This window comes from Chinchilla lanigera, unplaced genomic scaffold, assembly GCF_000276665.1.
Source record: "Chinchilla lanigera isolate Chin_1 unplaced genomic scaffold, ChiLan1.0 scaffold00053, whole genome shotgun sequence".
Lineage (NCBI taxonomy): Eukaryota > Metazoa > Chordata > Mammalia > Rodentia > Chinchillidae > Chinchilla > Chinchilla lanigera.
In genome coordinates, this window is record NW_004955454.1 from 6,254,155 (window position 1) to 6,270,704 (window position 16,550).

The window sequence follows — 16,550 nt, forward strand, 5'->3', positions numbered from 1 at the left end:
TTTTTTTGGTTTTTCTCCGGTACCGGGAACCGAACTCACGACCTTGCGCTTGCCAGGCAGGCACTTTGCCGCTGAGCTAAATCCCCAGCCCCTTCTACTGTATTACTTAATTGGTACTTAAGTCAGCTCTTATGTTTTTAAGAACTTTAATACTTAGACACATCCTAAACAAAAATATCTCTGGACAACAGGGTGTCTTCATTATAGTCATACTAGAATAAATACATACCTGTCTAAATAAACATGGATCACAAAACATGGATAGTACCTAGGTAAATGGATATTCAGATCAAGTACCAGAGAAAAATCTGAAACTCCAAATGCAACCTACCATAATTGTTGCTATCTCCTCAGGGTTGTCACCATCTAGGTCAAACTTGAATGTAACCATTTTCCGATTGTGAGTCTCTAACTGACATTCTACTACCCGGTCTCCTTTATTTGAAACCTAGAAAGAGAAAGAAAAAAGTATTTCACTTCAAAAAACTAGCTTTATCACTACATTTGAGAAAAATTACCCAGACTAATACTCAAATTTAAAGTCTGAAGAAGCAGTGTCATCACTCTGTCTTTTAAACTGGTAGCAAAAAAAAAACAAAACAAAACAACAACAAAAAACAAAAAACAAAACAAGAAACCTATGAAAAGAAATCAGCTTTTCAGCTACTTATTCATCTTTCACTAGAGTCTAAAAGGAATGTAATGTTTTTTTCTATAAAACAAAAATGCTCTTTTTCTAAAAGGAAAATACTGCCAGATGTGGTGGTATACATCTATAGAGGCTGAGGCAGAAGGATCACCATGAGTTTGAGGCCAGCCTGGGCTACACAGCAAGACCCTGCCTCAAACAAAAACATAAAACCACCCCCTCCACCAGCAAACAACCAACAAAAAGGTAATGTGCCTTACAAGAGAAATATGGAATTTAAGAATATCATTCAGCTATTCAGAGGATCCTACCTAAACTTTGAAATATTTGCCTAAGACTTAAGAATTACTTAAATGACTTGGTGTGGTGGTGCATGCCTGTAATCCCAGCACTTGGGAGGCTGAGGCAGGAGGATCATTGAGAGTTCCAGACCAGCCTGGGCTACAAAGTGAGCTCAAGGTCAGCCTCAACTGCATAGTGAGCCCCTGTCTCAAAAAGACAGAAAAAAAAAAAAGAAAAAAAAAAAAGGAAAAAAAAAAAAAAAGATTTACTTAAATGATATTAATTGCTAGCCCTTACTGCTTGATGAACTATATTTTCACTATTTTCCACCTGAAAAATGTGATACTCAACTAATTGGGTTTGTGCAGATTAAAAGAGAAGAGTGCCATATAAATTATGTATCACACAGAGGTATCTTTATTTTGTAAAATGAATAGCTTGGATTTGACTGACAATCTTTAAAATTCTTCTAAGTGCCAAATTTCTTTGAGGCCATAAATCAACACTACTTACATTTAAAATTCTTAGTTTTGGACGTGAAGTCTTTTCGTGACGAGAGCGACTTCTTACAGATTTTCGATAATGGCGTTTGGCTGTTCTCCCTTCATGCCTTCCACTGGACGATGGGGCATTCTCGTTGCCATCACTCATACCTGAAGCAACATCTGAATGTGCACTTTGAAAAAAAAAGTTCAGTTTACAGTATGAGGTTTAAAGGTCTGATACTTTAAAGTTTCATACCACCCTACTTAAAAGTCAGAGGAACATTTGAATTTTACCTACCTGTCTATAGAAGAAACCAAAGTGACAGGCTGGGTAGGTTGTGGCTGTGCTACTGGAAGTGGCTCGGGGGGAGCAACCTGAGAGACTCCCTGAGTACTCTGTGAATGGGAAGAATAATTCAAACCTTGGGGGATAATATATTGTATTCATCATTCACCATCTCCCCAAAAAGCTCCCTTTACCATTTTCCCCCTTTGTATCCCTCCCTTAAGACCTCGAAGCAGTAAATTTACTCACTAGTAAATCTCAATATTAAGCATCTATAGACAGTGATCTCAAAATTCCAAAGGAAGTTTCTAAAGCTAGTTTCTGGTATAGACTGCACGGTGTGAGGTCAGCCAACCTATTTGCTAGGCAGTGTGAAACTAACAACTTGCCATGCAGCCAGCGTCTTACCAGAAGTGTGCAATAGGGTAGGCAGAGCAAAGTGCAAAGATGAACTCAGATCTTTCTCCTAGTACGGCAACAATGACTGCTGAGAGCACAGCAGGCTGATATTCCTATGACTGCCAATGGCAAGAGTTTGTGGAAGGATAAGAATAATAGCTAAAGTACTAGCTAGAGAAGTGAAGTGCTAATAGGATTAATCTCCAAGGCACACTCACTTCCCAACAGAACAGCCAGTGGCAACATGGGCCCCACATTGGCATTTCATTCTGCTGGAAGAAAAAGTCGTTCAGAAGTTAGTTTGACATAGTCTCCAAATGAGTTCTAAACTAGAGGAGCCTATGTTTCTCCTGTCATTTTACATTTTTATCCCATCTATATATGTTTCATATAAAAACATGCAACAATTTAATTTACCTCTAGAACTGCTTGCTGGGAGGATGTAGTAGGGGGTTGTGCTAAACTCACTGCTGGTTGGGACACTTGAACCTGTCCTCCTACACCGCCCACAGGAACCAAAACATTTGATTCCACATAAGGCTGCACCACTGTAGGAAAGTAACCTGGTGTAGCCAATGCTTCTGTTGGCATAGGAGGGGACAGAACTGTAGAATGGACGCAAACAGAAGCCATGTTGGAAGAGGGAGCAATATTTGAATCTCCTGGGTATTGTGGTGGCAGTCGAGGAGGGAAGCCCTGTGACAGAAATGAGGAAGGTGAGTTAGTACAGGTTGGGACATCAAATTAGCAAATCAGCAAGACATGCCAAAAGGTGAGGGTGGGGGTGCACACAGCAAAGAATATTCTCTTACTAATAAATTAAGGAACACTTAAAGATCATTCTTGAAATGCTAGGTTAGTTCCAATCTGGGGACAGAACTCAAACTCAATAATCATACCTTAACTGCTAGTTTTTGCTCCCTTCCCCCCTGGAGATTTTCTTTTGGGGAGTCTGGGGGATTTGAGATGGTGTTACTATGTAGTCCAGACTGGCCTTGAACTTGAAAGCTTTCTGCTTCAGCTTCCTGAGTGCTCAGATTATGGATATGTACTACTGTGCCCAGCTCTGAAGATTACATGGGACTGATAAATTAATTTCTTCTAGAAAGGCATCTACTTTCTAGCTAATCTTATATTTAGAATGCAAGTGTCAGTCATTTCAGCCTTACTACAGAATGCTCAGCTTCTAAACCTAAACCCTGGATAGCATACTGCCTACTTTATCCACACCACCTACATATACAAATGCAGCCTGATGTACTGTATTAAACCATATCTAGTACTCTGTTAGTTTATAACGAATATGGAGAGTATCATTATTCTCCCAAGTTGCATCTCACGAAAAATGGATGAGTCATCATACATCATCACCCTATCCTTTCTCAGAATTTTACTGTTAGCTTCTCTAGTTGAGATTAGCAACTTTTGTTATTCTGATACTCAACTGCTAGACTTTCAAGTTCTTGATGGTCTGACCCTCTAGTGCCCTCTTTTTTTTTGCTAGTTAACACAATACCTGGTATAGAACATCTCCAGAGGGAAGTGGAACCTCAGCAGCTTGTCCAAGGTTAGCTGGTATTCCCATGGACTGAACTGCTGATGGCAGGAGTTGCGGGTGAACCTGACTTGGCAGCTGAGTCACAGGCTGCAGAAGAGTTGGAAGCTGACTAGGAATCACAGTTGAAGCCCCTGGGATTGCAGTTGATGTAGCAGATGAAGCCAAGGTGAGCAGAGGCTGATTAATGCCAGCTGCCATTGTGATGGGAAGGGATGAAAAACCTGTTTGAGCCGTAGACACATGTGGAGTTGATATGGGAATCTGAGAGGCAGAGTACTGTGGGAGCAAAGAAGTGGGGAGTGGCTGTCCCACAGGGAGAAAATGAGCACCAGAGTGGACTGGAACAACTGAGGGTTGTGTCGCAATTGAGATCTGAGGTTCGCCTTGGACAGTTGGTACTGGCTGGGAAACTGGAAGCTGGGAAAGCAAAGAAAAACAAAACCGACTTTTTTTTTAAAGCAAGGTTGCCAAAAGCAGAATTAAGTTTGAACTAAAAAGAAGGAAACAAACAAAACCCTGCATATATTAGTGTAAGTTAATATGCCACGTAAGAATAGGAAAGGACAGCAGGAGAAAAATAGACTGGTAAACTGGCTTCTGTTCTAAACCTTGCGCTGTCAAAACCTTTGCTAATGTTTCATCACTGTCAATAAAAATAAGTCCTTTCCACAGGCAAGCATTGGTGGTGGCGGTTGTTTTTAATAGCTTTCCTGTTATGTACTGCATATGCCATAATCCACTGGCATATCTGTTGTCACTAAGACTATGACTGCTATTCCAAGTAGTTAATGAAATTCAAATGAAGTTTTTCCCCAGTGGGACTCATTCTTATACTTCTATAAGTCTTAGGTCTAACACAGCTCTATAAGAGCAGGTGTATAATGTATGCCATGAATTCTAGGGCAAAGTCATCCCTGTCATTTCAACGTTTCAAAAACTGGAATAATTCATCTCTTACAACTGATGATGTGTCAGTGTATACTCTTTGGTTCATAAAATAATGGTGCATTTTACAGGCAACAATATTTTAGATATGATGAAATATGACAATACACTGTGCACATATAAGCATAGTGATACTCTTCTTTTGTTGAAAAAAGGTCATTCAGAAAAGCATACTTCCTACAGGGTAATTTTGGAGTGACTAGAACTACTTTTAAAAAAAAACCCTACTCCACATAAGAAGTTTGACAGTATGACTTACTATCAGTATATAATGAGAGAAGAAACAGCAGAAATCTACAGAAAATAAAGCATAGTTGCAAACCTAGAACATCATACAACTAACCATTTCTAGAGAATGTCACAGGTTCAGTTACTAAAGCACCATTATTTAAGCCATTAGTTTTAATACCTGTAACTATTTTATACTGATAAATCTAAAAGTGAAATATTTTTAGATTGTCATTGATGTGATTATGTACTCATTTACATTAAATAATACATATGTACACACGGAGCAATTTTGATATCATTTCAGTGAGATTAACCAAGTTCAACAAATATTTCACTATTAGAAGAGTAGAAGTTTATCTACAAGCAAGGACAAGTTACATGGAGATTCCTTTTAGCATCTTTTCAGAAATGAAGTGTTTACCTGTTTTCCTGCTGATGCTTGAGGCAAGACCTGTGGAGCTTGAGGATGACTCACTGGCTGTGCAGTAGTGGCCTCACTGGAGGTTGCTGTCTGTGTAAGTGAATACTGTACTGTCTGTTGAGGAAGGGCTGTCTGCTGTATTCCCTGCTGCTAAGAATAAAATATAATGATTCAGTTGTTTTTGTCATTTGTTTTTGAGTTGGGTCTTGCTATACTGCCCAAGCTGCCTCCAGTCTCCTAGGCTCAATCTTTTCTCCTGCCTGTCTCCTCAGTCAATGGCCTATGGGCATGCACCACTGCGAGTGGCTCATGATTCAGTTTTATTTCAAAGCATTAATAGTATGTTTCCAAGGGTAATTTTAGTAATTTAGAAATGCAAATTCATCAATTCCCCTTATGTATCTGTTTTCCTCTGATGTTCTCCGTGCTGATACCATGCAAAAACCCAAGTTCCCTTTATATGTTTTTCCTCTAGCGTTCTTTGTGATGATACTATTACAATTAGCCAAGGTTCCAAAACTTGAGTCTCCACTAGTCCTCTACCCAAATATTACCTTCACCCAACAGCAAGCCATTTAGATACCATGTCCAAATAACTTCCTTTCCCTAGTTTGTCCACTGTATAATTACTTTAATTCCAGAAACAAAACAGTGAGCAAATTATTGAGCTTTGAACCAGGAAATAGTTTCAAATTTTAGTTTTATTGCTTACTAGCTGTAATAATGCTGCATGTTATTACACAATTGCTCATTTTATTAGAAAAATGAGATTTCATTTTTGAAAATAAGAACACTATCATTCGAATCAAAGTGGTGTAAAAGGAGCAAATCTGGAAATTAACTATGTAATTATACCCAAATAGTAAACTTTGTAATAAATCAAGCAAACAAAATAGGGAGTATTACTCTAATATTAAAGCCCCTCTTTTACCTAACAAAAACCTGAACTTTATAGCTAACTTTCAAGACTCTAATACTTATATAATTTAATTTTTTCTTTCTAAATATATACCAACACCTGTTTAATAAATATTTTAACCAGTATTTCTAATTATAAAGTGAAATGAAAATATCCTAACCCTATTTGTGGTTCGGTGCATCATCTCTATGATTTTCTCCTAGGTAGCAGGGGTCGTTTACACACAGGTGTACTGTTACTGTTGTTGAAACAAATAAAACAAAAACACACCCATCCCACAGACAGTAATCTGCCTCATAATGAACATTTGGTCATTTGAATTTTTTTTTTTGCTACTTAATGCTCTAACCAACAGCATTTTATTTGTGTTACTGCTGGTATAAAGACAAGCTATTTATTTTGTCTTTATCATGCATATAGTCACTCTAATGTTTGTCTTGGATTTAAGTGATAATCTTAACAAATGATTAAGTGATAACAAATATTAAATGATAGTATTTTTGCTCTTCTTGTATTTATTCCTTCTTTCTTAACTATATAAATTAAAATTACCAAACCACCAAAAAAATTCTGAAATATAATGGTGATAGCAGTCATGCTTGTTTTGCTCCTATTTCATTATTCCTTAACAGTGAATTCTTACTGTACCACTCAGAAATGAATGGCTGTTGAACTATATAAAAACTTTCCCCAGAAACTAAGATACCACATGTAAACAACACTAAGGTTAACTCTGAATATCAGACCCTTACCTTACTTCCCCATAGAAAAAGCAGAACTAAAAACCAGACATTTTTTTGCCCAACATAAACATATTTAAACAGTAAGGAATACGAATGAAATATGTACAATTATATAATTCATTAGTTTTTACTTAATTAAATCACAGCTGCATAAAATTATTAATTCAAAAACACTGCTCCCCTTCCCTGAAACTCTTCAAATGTAAGACATCAACATTTTTATTTTCACTCTATGGGTGCTCGGGTAGTTTTCCAGCATAACACAGCACTTTCCCTTTAAGTTGTCTTGAGGTAGAATTTGAAATGGTTAAGTATCTGCTTGGACATTATTAATTTAAGGTGGATTTTTTTTTTTCCCATGTATCTTGTAGGTTTATATTTATGTAAATTTTTTTTTTTGCGGGGGGCGTCTTTTTCAGACAGCGTCACTATGCAGCTCAGGCTGGTCTGGAACTCGCAATGATCCTCCTGCCTCAGCCTCCCAAGTGCTGGGATTACAGAGGCATGTTCCAACATGCCTGGCATTAAACTTTGTATAACTTCTTAAAGGAATCTTTAAACAAATTATTTGTAACCATATACAAAGCCAAGCAAGGTGGCACACACCTATAATCCTAGCACTCAGGGGGCTGAGCCAGGAGGACTGCTACAAGTTCAAGGCCAGCCTGAACTACACAGTGAGACCCTGTCCAAAAGGGGACATATATATATATATCTACACACACACACACACACACACACACACAACAAAAACAGAAACAAACTTGGATTACTGAAGCCCTATCTCTAAAAATACGGACTTTGTTTTACTTGGTTTTATTAACATTTTGGGGGCTGTTCAAAATAAAGGACAATGAGAATTCTGTAATATAAGAGTATAAAGATTTGAATACATGGTAATTCTCTTCTAAGGAATAAATATAAATGGAAAAAAAAATCCCACCTTATACTGTATTTGGTGATTCAGTAATCATAAAATCCCTGTCCTTTCCCAGTCTCATCAGTTTATAATCATGCTCACACCAAAATTTGGATTCTTTATCAACTCTTTCTTGAACTTACATCTTTATGTATCTTTACATTCTAAGCCAAAATAAATTCATATTTGTTTCTGTCTCTTTTTTTTCTGAACCAGGAATCAAACTCAGGACCTTGTACTTGCCAGGCAGATGCTGTGCCACTGAGCTATACTATACCCCTGGCCCCTGTCCCTTACTTTTTTATCTTTGAGTTTTCTCCCTTTGCTCTTATTGCTTCTCTTCCCCTTTTAGGCCTGGAAAAATTCTTTATTCCTTCATCTGAATCTAACTTATAATAAAAGTCTAATATATCATTGCTTATATATAAAGTTTTCCAGTAACTCCCTTCTACTCAGAAGAGATGTTAATTTCCTTCCCTTTGGGGACATAATTGGGTAGAAGTTAAATGGGGAGCTGTGAAGTCCAACTATTCAAGCTATTTTCACTTTTTACAAGCTACAGTGCAGGGTTAGATATACTGCTCAGACTTCTCCAGGTCTCCTCTTCCCATTAATAAAATGGAAACAATGATACTACCTACATTTATAGGATTTTTATAGGGACTTAATACAAATACAGGTAAAATGTCTTGCACACTGTATATATTAGCTACTGTTCTTATTTGTTTTGTAGACATATACACATATGTTTACTACATTATTTAGGTTCTGTGAGAGCAATCATTATCTAGTCCATTTTGATTAACCTACGGTATCTGAACTCAGCAAGAAAAGTAAGAAAAAAAAACCAACCTGTTTAGTTTGGGATGGAGAGTAAGACTGAAGGACTGTAGAATTTATTCCCTCACTCTTTGCTTAAGACAAATGATAGGCATCTATGTCAGAAAAGTATTTTAGAAGTGGCACCTCTGGGTAGGACAAAAAAGCATGGTGATCTGCTTGTGCTAATCAACACCATTACAGCCAAGAAGGTATGGTTTAACACAGCAGCCCAGCCTCAGGATTTGCAGAAACTTACTCCATGAAACCATTTTCACTGTGTATCATCTGTTGGACATGGTTGCTTCAAGCAAAACATATATGCTCCTCATTTGCACAGAAAAGAAAGAATACTTGAAGACTCTACAGCAGAGATGGCGAACCTTTAGGCTTTCAATGATACAAACAGCCTGCTGTGGCACATGTACCATAGTTTTGCCACTGTTTTAGAGGTACTCCTACAGAAAAGAACTATTTATAAGAATAGCTCATAGCCTTGTTTATGACCACAGAGCCTCCCAGTTGATGAAGTTTATTTTTGGCACAACATTAAGATACAGCATACCACTGTAACTTTTTGGGGGTGGTATTGAGCCCAAGGAGCACTAAGTTACATCCCCATCCCTTTTTAAACTTTTTATGAGACACTGTCTTGCTAATAAGTTGCCCAGTCTGGCCTTGAATTTGTGATCCTTTGGCTTCAGCCTCCTGAGCAATCTGGCTAAGAGCCCGCCACCATACCTCTCAAGGTTTGTATTACACAGGTAATGGTATAAATTTTGTTTGAAATGGCTAATAAATATTCAATTATGGCAAAAAAGTATTACTTCTTTGCAAATTATTACTATTAACTAGTATCAGTGAGGAGCTATATTTAATTTTAAAATGACTAGTTTGGCTATATATATAAGCATTACATTAATCTTTTGAGTTTCTTGCATCTTTTGGAACAAATCACGCAAAATCAGAAGTTTAATAAAAAATTTTCTTCCAATCTTTCTGCAGTAGTTGTTCTTAAGGCTTTCATTCAATGCCTTGTAGCATAAAATCTGATACTATAACCCAAACGGTAGAAATAATTTAAAAGGAATTTAGGATTATTAGTCAAGCACCATGAAAAAAATGACAAAGTGCTCATATGTGGACCAGTCATAAATGTAAGTAGAAACAAACTGATAAGTCTTTGTACCGTTTGTGTACAATCAGTTAAGAAAGCAGATAAATTATATCAGTAACAATGATTCTTTTAAAATTTTAACATGTATTTACTACATTGTTTAAAAGTATACTAAACAAACAAGATTTCCTAAAATGAACAAAAAAAGTTATGCTTCTTAATTTCCCTTTGAAAAACTTAAGAATCAACTCACAAAAGATGTGAGACAGTATTTTGGCCATAACTACTAATCATAAAACACAGCAATGCATTGTTCTCACCTGCTGAGGATGTTGGATGGATTGGGAAGGTGGAACCCCTGCTAAGCTACTTGAGGATGGCTGGCCCTGGCTCTGCCCCTGTGCCTGGATGAAACAAGTGAATACAACATATTAGAGAAGGCCTACGGTATGTGTATACAGGTCAGGCTTTTGCAACAAAAACTCCTGAGAAGTTTGCCTGATCAAAATGAAACATTAGCTTGATTAAGTATGTATGGGAGAGGCTTCTGGGGTATCTTTTGTAAGAAAAATTTAGGGCAGAATCATACATTAGAAAATTTGTGATTCCATCCAATAAGAAAACCACTGATAATTCAATTCTAACTCACCACTGATGCTCATGGTATAATTTTGGCTGGCTAGAATAGTAAGACTCATAATAAAATTGTTATTGGAAGTTTAGTAACCAGGAAAAAAGTGTTAGGACTATTACTATTAATGTAAAAGAAAAAAAGACATTTGATAATGCTAATTTGGTTCTTTTTGCTACTGCTTGTAGTGCCATAGTGATTTTTATTAAAAATTTAAAAATCTGTTAAAATCAACTGCTCAGTACCTACAGTAATGGCTGTTACCCAGGGAACATGTGTCACTACCTAGAGCCATTTCCAGATGTCAGAAAACTGGGAGCTATGGCTATTGTTAGCATCTGGTAGTCAGAGACCAGGGATGCTGCTAAATATCCTGTAATACACAGAAGAGCCTCCCTCATAACAAAGAATTATTCAACCCTAAATGCCACTCCTATTGTGTTTGAGAAACTCTGACCAGAGTGTTCCAATTATGAAAAGGTCTAAATTAAAACAAATGAGAAAATGAGAAACAAATATAGGATTATACATCTAGGTAGGTTAAGGAAACAGAAAAGTACTACCTTTATTATTCCATTTCAATTTAGAAGAGGTTCTTTGAAGCTTACATAGATATACAACTTTTTTAAATTAACTATTTTGTATCAGAACTTTTACCTTGGAAAGTTTAAAAAAGAATGGCTAGTACATTAATATTTACAGTAGAAACTATCAATATGCATCTGATGTGAGTATACTACATGCCCATACAGTATAGTTTAAGTTTCTGGATCTTTTTGCTTCTTAGTGCTACTCTAAGTAATTGATACTTTCTGTACACTTTTGGAGTTCTTTATGCCTTTGGTGGGGGAAGAACATAGGAAGAAAGAATAAGAACATATAGTATTTTATAATACTATATTTAGAATATTTAGAAGATTAGAATGAAGTCTTAGAGTTATATAATCTTCTATGTAGATTTGTAAGATGTATATACATCCGATAATATATATTAAAAGAATACATAAAATAGTCAACACTGGGGCTGGGGATTTAGCTCAGCCGTGTAGCGCCTGCCTGGCAAGCGCAAAGTCGTGAGTTTAATTCCCAGTAGTGGAAAAAAAAAAAAAGGTCAACATTATTTCTTTAATTTATGTTACTTACTTTGTCATTATTGCATAAGTATATATGCTCATTCACGTAAAAAACTAAATTAAATTTGTTGAGGAAAAAAAAGCAAGACCTGGGATAGCAAATATTCTTGACCTTGCAATGTACATCAGATTCTTCAAACAAAAATTAATACATCTACCACTCATTAGATCTAACTCAGCTGCTAAAATTAGAATCAGTCAGTCCTTAACTTTATGGATTACTATTTTATCTGGACATGATACATAGTGACTTGATTAACTGATGCTATTTCAAAAAGCCATCTTCATTTGTTAAGCCAAACTCCCAAGATGTCTCCTTTTTGCTGTCTTTTTAGGGCCCTTGCACTAATGAAAATCCTGTGCAATAATTCTAAATACTCCAAAAAAGTTTTTACTATCTTCCATTCATTTCACTTTTTATGAAAACTATTCTTTTGTACTGTTTTTCAAAAAACTTGTTCATAGGAAGAAACTTATAGTTCAGTTTAGTATACCTAATCAACCTTACAGTATAGATAAGTGCATTTTCACTACCACTTGAAAATATTACATATAAGGACAAAAGACCTTGATTTTGATGAGTGATTAAAATTTTAGCTTTGGTATTCTTTTTTTCCCCAAAGGTTGGCAAGCATTACAGGCAAATCAGGTAGCTTCTGCTTCGTATTTTTTTCTTAAATACAAAGAGTTTATGACCTTGAAAAGATGGGGAAACTCTATTGAAAAAATTAAACATTATTCCTCGTAATTCCATGATTCAGGGAAATAAGAGATAAATTATAATCACATATAATGATTTAAAAGAACCGTGGAACTTTTCCTATAACCTGTGGATGGAGTGTAGATCCTCCTGAAGAAAATGAGGCAGATAAGACCTGCTGAGATGTGGTCCCTTGGGGGAAACAGAAGAAAAGTGGGGATTCTTGTAATACTGTCTGAGGCAGATGGATAAAGGGTAATGAGAAGTCAGAGCCAAAAGGTGCAGTTGTTCCCCCTGTAGGGGGAGGTGACTGAAAATCACTGGGATCTGATGAAGTGATTTGTGAGGAATCACTGGAATATTCTGGGCTTCCTATTGGCCAGTTCTGTCCGACAGGCTCTACCACAGAAATGGTGAGTTCTGGGGCATGGTAATTACGCTGTTCTTCAGTCACAGGCTGCAGGTGGCCATGTAATCCAACTGACTGAGGAGGCGTTTCATCCTGATTTGCGTCCACTGCAACTTGTTGACTTCGGTAAGCACGTTGAGGTAAAATTCCAACTCCTTCTCCTGAAGAGGAGCTCGGTGTCTGAGCGTGAAATTCAAATACACAGTTGCTTCTGCTCTCATTGCTGTGAGTTAACACAGCAGGTGCAGAATGAGGAACAAAGACAGGGTGAAATTTCAAACATGTAGCATCTGTACTGAGAGGTGGAGGAATACTAGAGAGGGGAGATCCTGGACTTAATCCAGAATCTAATCTTAAATTATGAAGGTGTCCTACCAGGAAAGCCTGTCCAGATGGAAATTCAAAGACAGAACTTGAAGTAGGGCCCCCTTGAACTGGCTTCTGTTCAGGTATCTGTTTCATATGATTTGACAGTACTGGTGAGTTGTACGAAATGCCCTCATACTGTTCTGCCACCTGGGCCTGGTAATGTACCCCAGCTAGATACACTGCTTCCTGAGGAATAAAATAGCGAGCTTCTTCTGGAAGTACTAGTCCAGGTCTATAGTCACTGTAAACTTGAGTTGGCTCAGACATAGTAGGATGGACCTGTATATCACATAGCTCTCCAGTTACTCTACTGGCTGTAGTACCCAACATAACTACAGCCTCTGGTGTCCAGTTAGTTGGGCTGCCACCAGGTGGAAGAAGATTTTGGCCAAGAGTCCTCAGCAGGGGTTGAAAATGGCGAGTTTGGGCTTCCAGGAAGGAGGTGCTCTTACGCCGCTGGGAAATGGCTACTTTCGGTGGACAGGTGGGAGGTGGTGAAAAAGAAACTGGACGCTCATGAATAGTTGGGAAAAATATCTGTGATTCTGGGTATGTTGGGGTCCCCCCACACGGATGCGCCATGGACTGAGGCTGTATCAACATGAATAAGACAAGTAATTCATACATTCATATGTTAAATTACATCAGACATGCACAACTAGATAGTTTTGTGTAACCCTATAAAATAGTTACACTAAATTTATCATAAAGAAACAGCAATGCTTTGGAAATTATGTGCAGAATAAAAATCCATTAAATACATCCAGGGACAATAAAATTAATCTATGGGACTCTGCATTAGACAAAGAGCTGCTTTCCCACAACCTTCCTGTCTCCAAGTAAAGGAATGAATTAAACTCACTAAATGATTATTGTATCTACAATTAAATGCTTACTGTTAAGACTTAAGATTTCCATCAATGAAAAAAGTTAAAGAATAAGTATTAAAGTGCAATAGCCCAAATATTTTTGTGATGCTAAGAAGTATGCTTCAATTTATGCTATTGTACTAATTTTCTCATAGTCTATATTCTTAGCATTCTATGCTGTGTTAAGAGGTGTCAGTGTTATTTTTCATCAACTACTTGTACGTCTTCTTTTTTTTTTGGTACTAGGAATTGAAGTCCTGAGCTCACACTTGCCAGGCAGGTGCTGCACCACTGAACTATATCCCCAGTCCTAATGGTATATCTATCTTCTAACTAAATTTTTGTTAGCTAGTGTAACACAAACTACTTGACTATGATAGTCATGTCCTTCTCATCTATCCCGAACTAGACAGTTAATAGTTTTACTACATAAAACATGTTATAGACACCAAATCACCAAATATTTACTTTGCTAAACACTGGTAAGGGTTGAACACCATGAATTCTTTTAGTCTCATAACTAGTGTCAAAATCAGGCAAAGCAGATAATACACACTAGCCAATTTGATTTAACAGCACTTTCTGTTAAAACAATTTTGAATTTATCATTGCCAAACTCAAATGATACGTGTAATGATTACTGTTTTTACTATCATGGATTCCTTTTCAAGAGATCAGTTTTATTCTACCAATACAGAAGACTTCTATCATGTTAGCAAAGTGGCTCAACTGTCCATAATACCTAAAAGAGGATTTCTATTTAAAACCAGAATGCTCATTTTACTGCTGTTTATTTAAGGTGTGTACTGAAACCATTAAACATTATCAACGAATTATTCTCCTAAATAAAAATCTTAAGACTCTGGAGTTGTAGCCCAGAGTGTTAACTATACTGTTTGACTGGAAAAGCAGCAGCAAGGTCCCACAGCACTTAAAACAACTGAAAAAGAGATTTTTAAATAGATATTAATAGAACCAAAGAAAGCCAAACATACTATATATGTATCTAATGTATTCACTGGAGTCAAGGCCCCAATCTTATTCAACTGAAGGGCAAAATAATTCCCATGAGGGAACATTTAGCAGACTTTTAGTTTGCTGACACTATTCTACAAATGATTATATCAAAACCAAGTTTAGTACTCAAATATTCATCAATGACTATGGTAAAAATCCACCTTTCTTAGTATTCCTTAAGAATAAAGTGAGGAGAAAAAATGTTTGAGTAAAGTTTGATAGTTTGCTTTTGATTAAGTCAACAATTGGTTATAAAATAGATAATACACATTTTGCTATGATATGAAAATGTCAAAACTTTATGCTAGTGGATAATAAAAGCTCAATTTTATTGGATATTTACTGTTATGTGTCAGTGACATTATAAGTATTCTCTCTTTACCTCCTTGCCTTTATTCCCCCTTAAATCCTTACTTCAAAAATCTTTCCTACAGGAATAACTGGTATCCCAGAAAACATTATATAACCAAGTTTATAGTTTAGCTCTATTCTCTATTTAATTTTCACTAAAATTCTTGTTGCCTGGATGTATTCATTGGTAATAATTTGTCATTTGTCAGGAAGTTTACAATTACATACAGTACTGACAAAGAGGGAAGGCAGGCTGGAGCGTCGATGCTTGCGCTGAGAGGCAGAGTGCATAGGCAGGACACTCTCCAATGCTTTAGAAAGCTTTTCGGCAAAAGTTTCCTCGGGGGCAGTCCGAAGGAGGGAAGGAGAAAGAGGTGCAGACAGCACTGGTGGTGGGGTGGAAGGAGCACTGGGAGAGATGCGGGACAGAAAGGGAACGGGAGAAAGATGGGGAACACAAACCGACATGCTACGGCCACGACGAGGCTAAACAGAAAACAAACACATATGAAAAACACAGTACTTTGAAAACAAAATAACCAAATGTACAGTGATAACAAGGCATAGTTAACATAAAGAAATGCTCCATCTTCCCCAATCCACAAAGTCTAATTTTTTAAGGAGAGATTTAATTCCCCAAGGCACATCTAGTAGTCTCTCTACTCTGTTGGTCAAGTATAGTATATGAACAATCACAAGGATCTAAATATTCTGAAGAAAATTGGTAACTGATTGAAGGTATTGAGCAGGAAAAACAGTATTAGCTTACAGTTTCTGCAAACAGTAAGATTAAACAAGAAAGTTTAAAGCATATTACAAGACTGGAAGGTTTTAAGACTGGATTATTTCGCAGAGCTGTAGAAACTTGAGAACATGATTATATCTATTTTAGAAGGCATTAGACTAAAAAAGTTTTTGGCTCAGAGTATTTTATTTGTTACACTTCCTAATCTTCTCTACAAGGTAAAAAGTCATTATCTAGTAGGAAAAAGATTAGTTTTCTGGAAGAAATGCAAAACTGGATATAGGAAACATTCTATACTTTTACTAGGTCAAGAGGAAAGTATCTTCAACTTCAATTTCTAAAAAATAACTTAAAAGGTTCAGCAGTATCAGATTCAGCTTAGATTTTCAAAGTTTGAGGCACCTTAGCAGAAATGATTTAGTATAGGTACACAGCAATAAGTCTAACAGTATAAGGTTGCCTGATCAAGTTTATTAATTTCCCTGTGGATATTATGATCTATGTAATTACATTTTTTGGCTCTGAGACAATAGAATGCTTTGAGCTGATTTTG

At 36.7% G+C, this 16,550-nt stretch overlaps 1 protein-coding gene across 18 annotated transcripts in view; it reads right to left on the reverse strand.

Annotated features, from left to right (window-relative positions):
- The window catches only part of Wnk1 (WNK lysine deficient protein kinase 1), a 130,199-nt gene that overhangs the window by 25,663 nt on the left and 87,986 nt on the right, over positions 1–16,550 (reverse strand). For 4 of the 18 annotated variants that reach the window (XM_005395991.2, XM_005395994.2, XM_013520149.1 and 1 more), the window contains exons 9-15: positions 10,094–10,177; positions 5,257–5,406; positions 3,618–4,076; positions 2,519–2,797; positions 1,715–1,812; positions 1,445–1,607; positions 332–448 (exon numbers count right to left, since the gene is read on the reverse strand). In XM_005395991.2, coding sequence (XP_005396048.1) covers positions 332–448; positions 1,445–1,607; positions 1,715–1,812; positions 2,519–2,797; positions 3,618–4,076; positions 5,257–5,406; positions 10,094–10,177 — 1,350 coding nt within the window. Of the gene's footprint in view, positions 1–331; positions 449–1,444; positions 1,608–1,714; positions 1,813–2,518; positions 2,798–3,617; positions 4,077–5,256; positions 5,407–10,093; positions 10,178–12,364; positions 13,607–16,550 lie in introns of all 18 variants that reach the window. The other 14 variants (XM_013520156.1, XM_013520148.1, XM_013520157.1 and 11 more) reach the window with 9 other exon arrangements.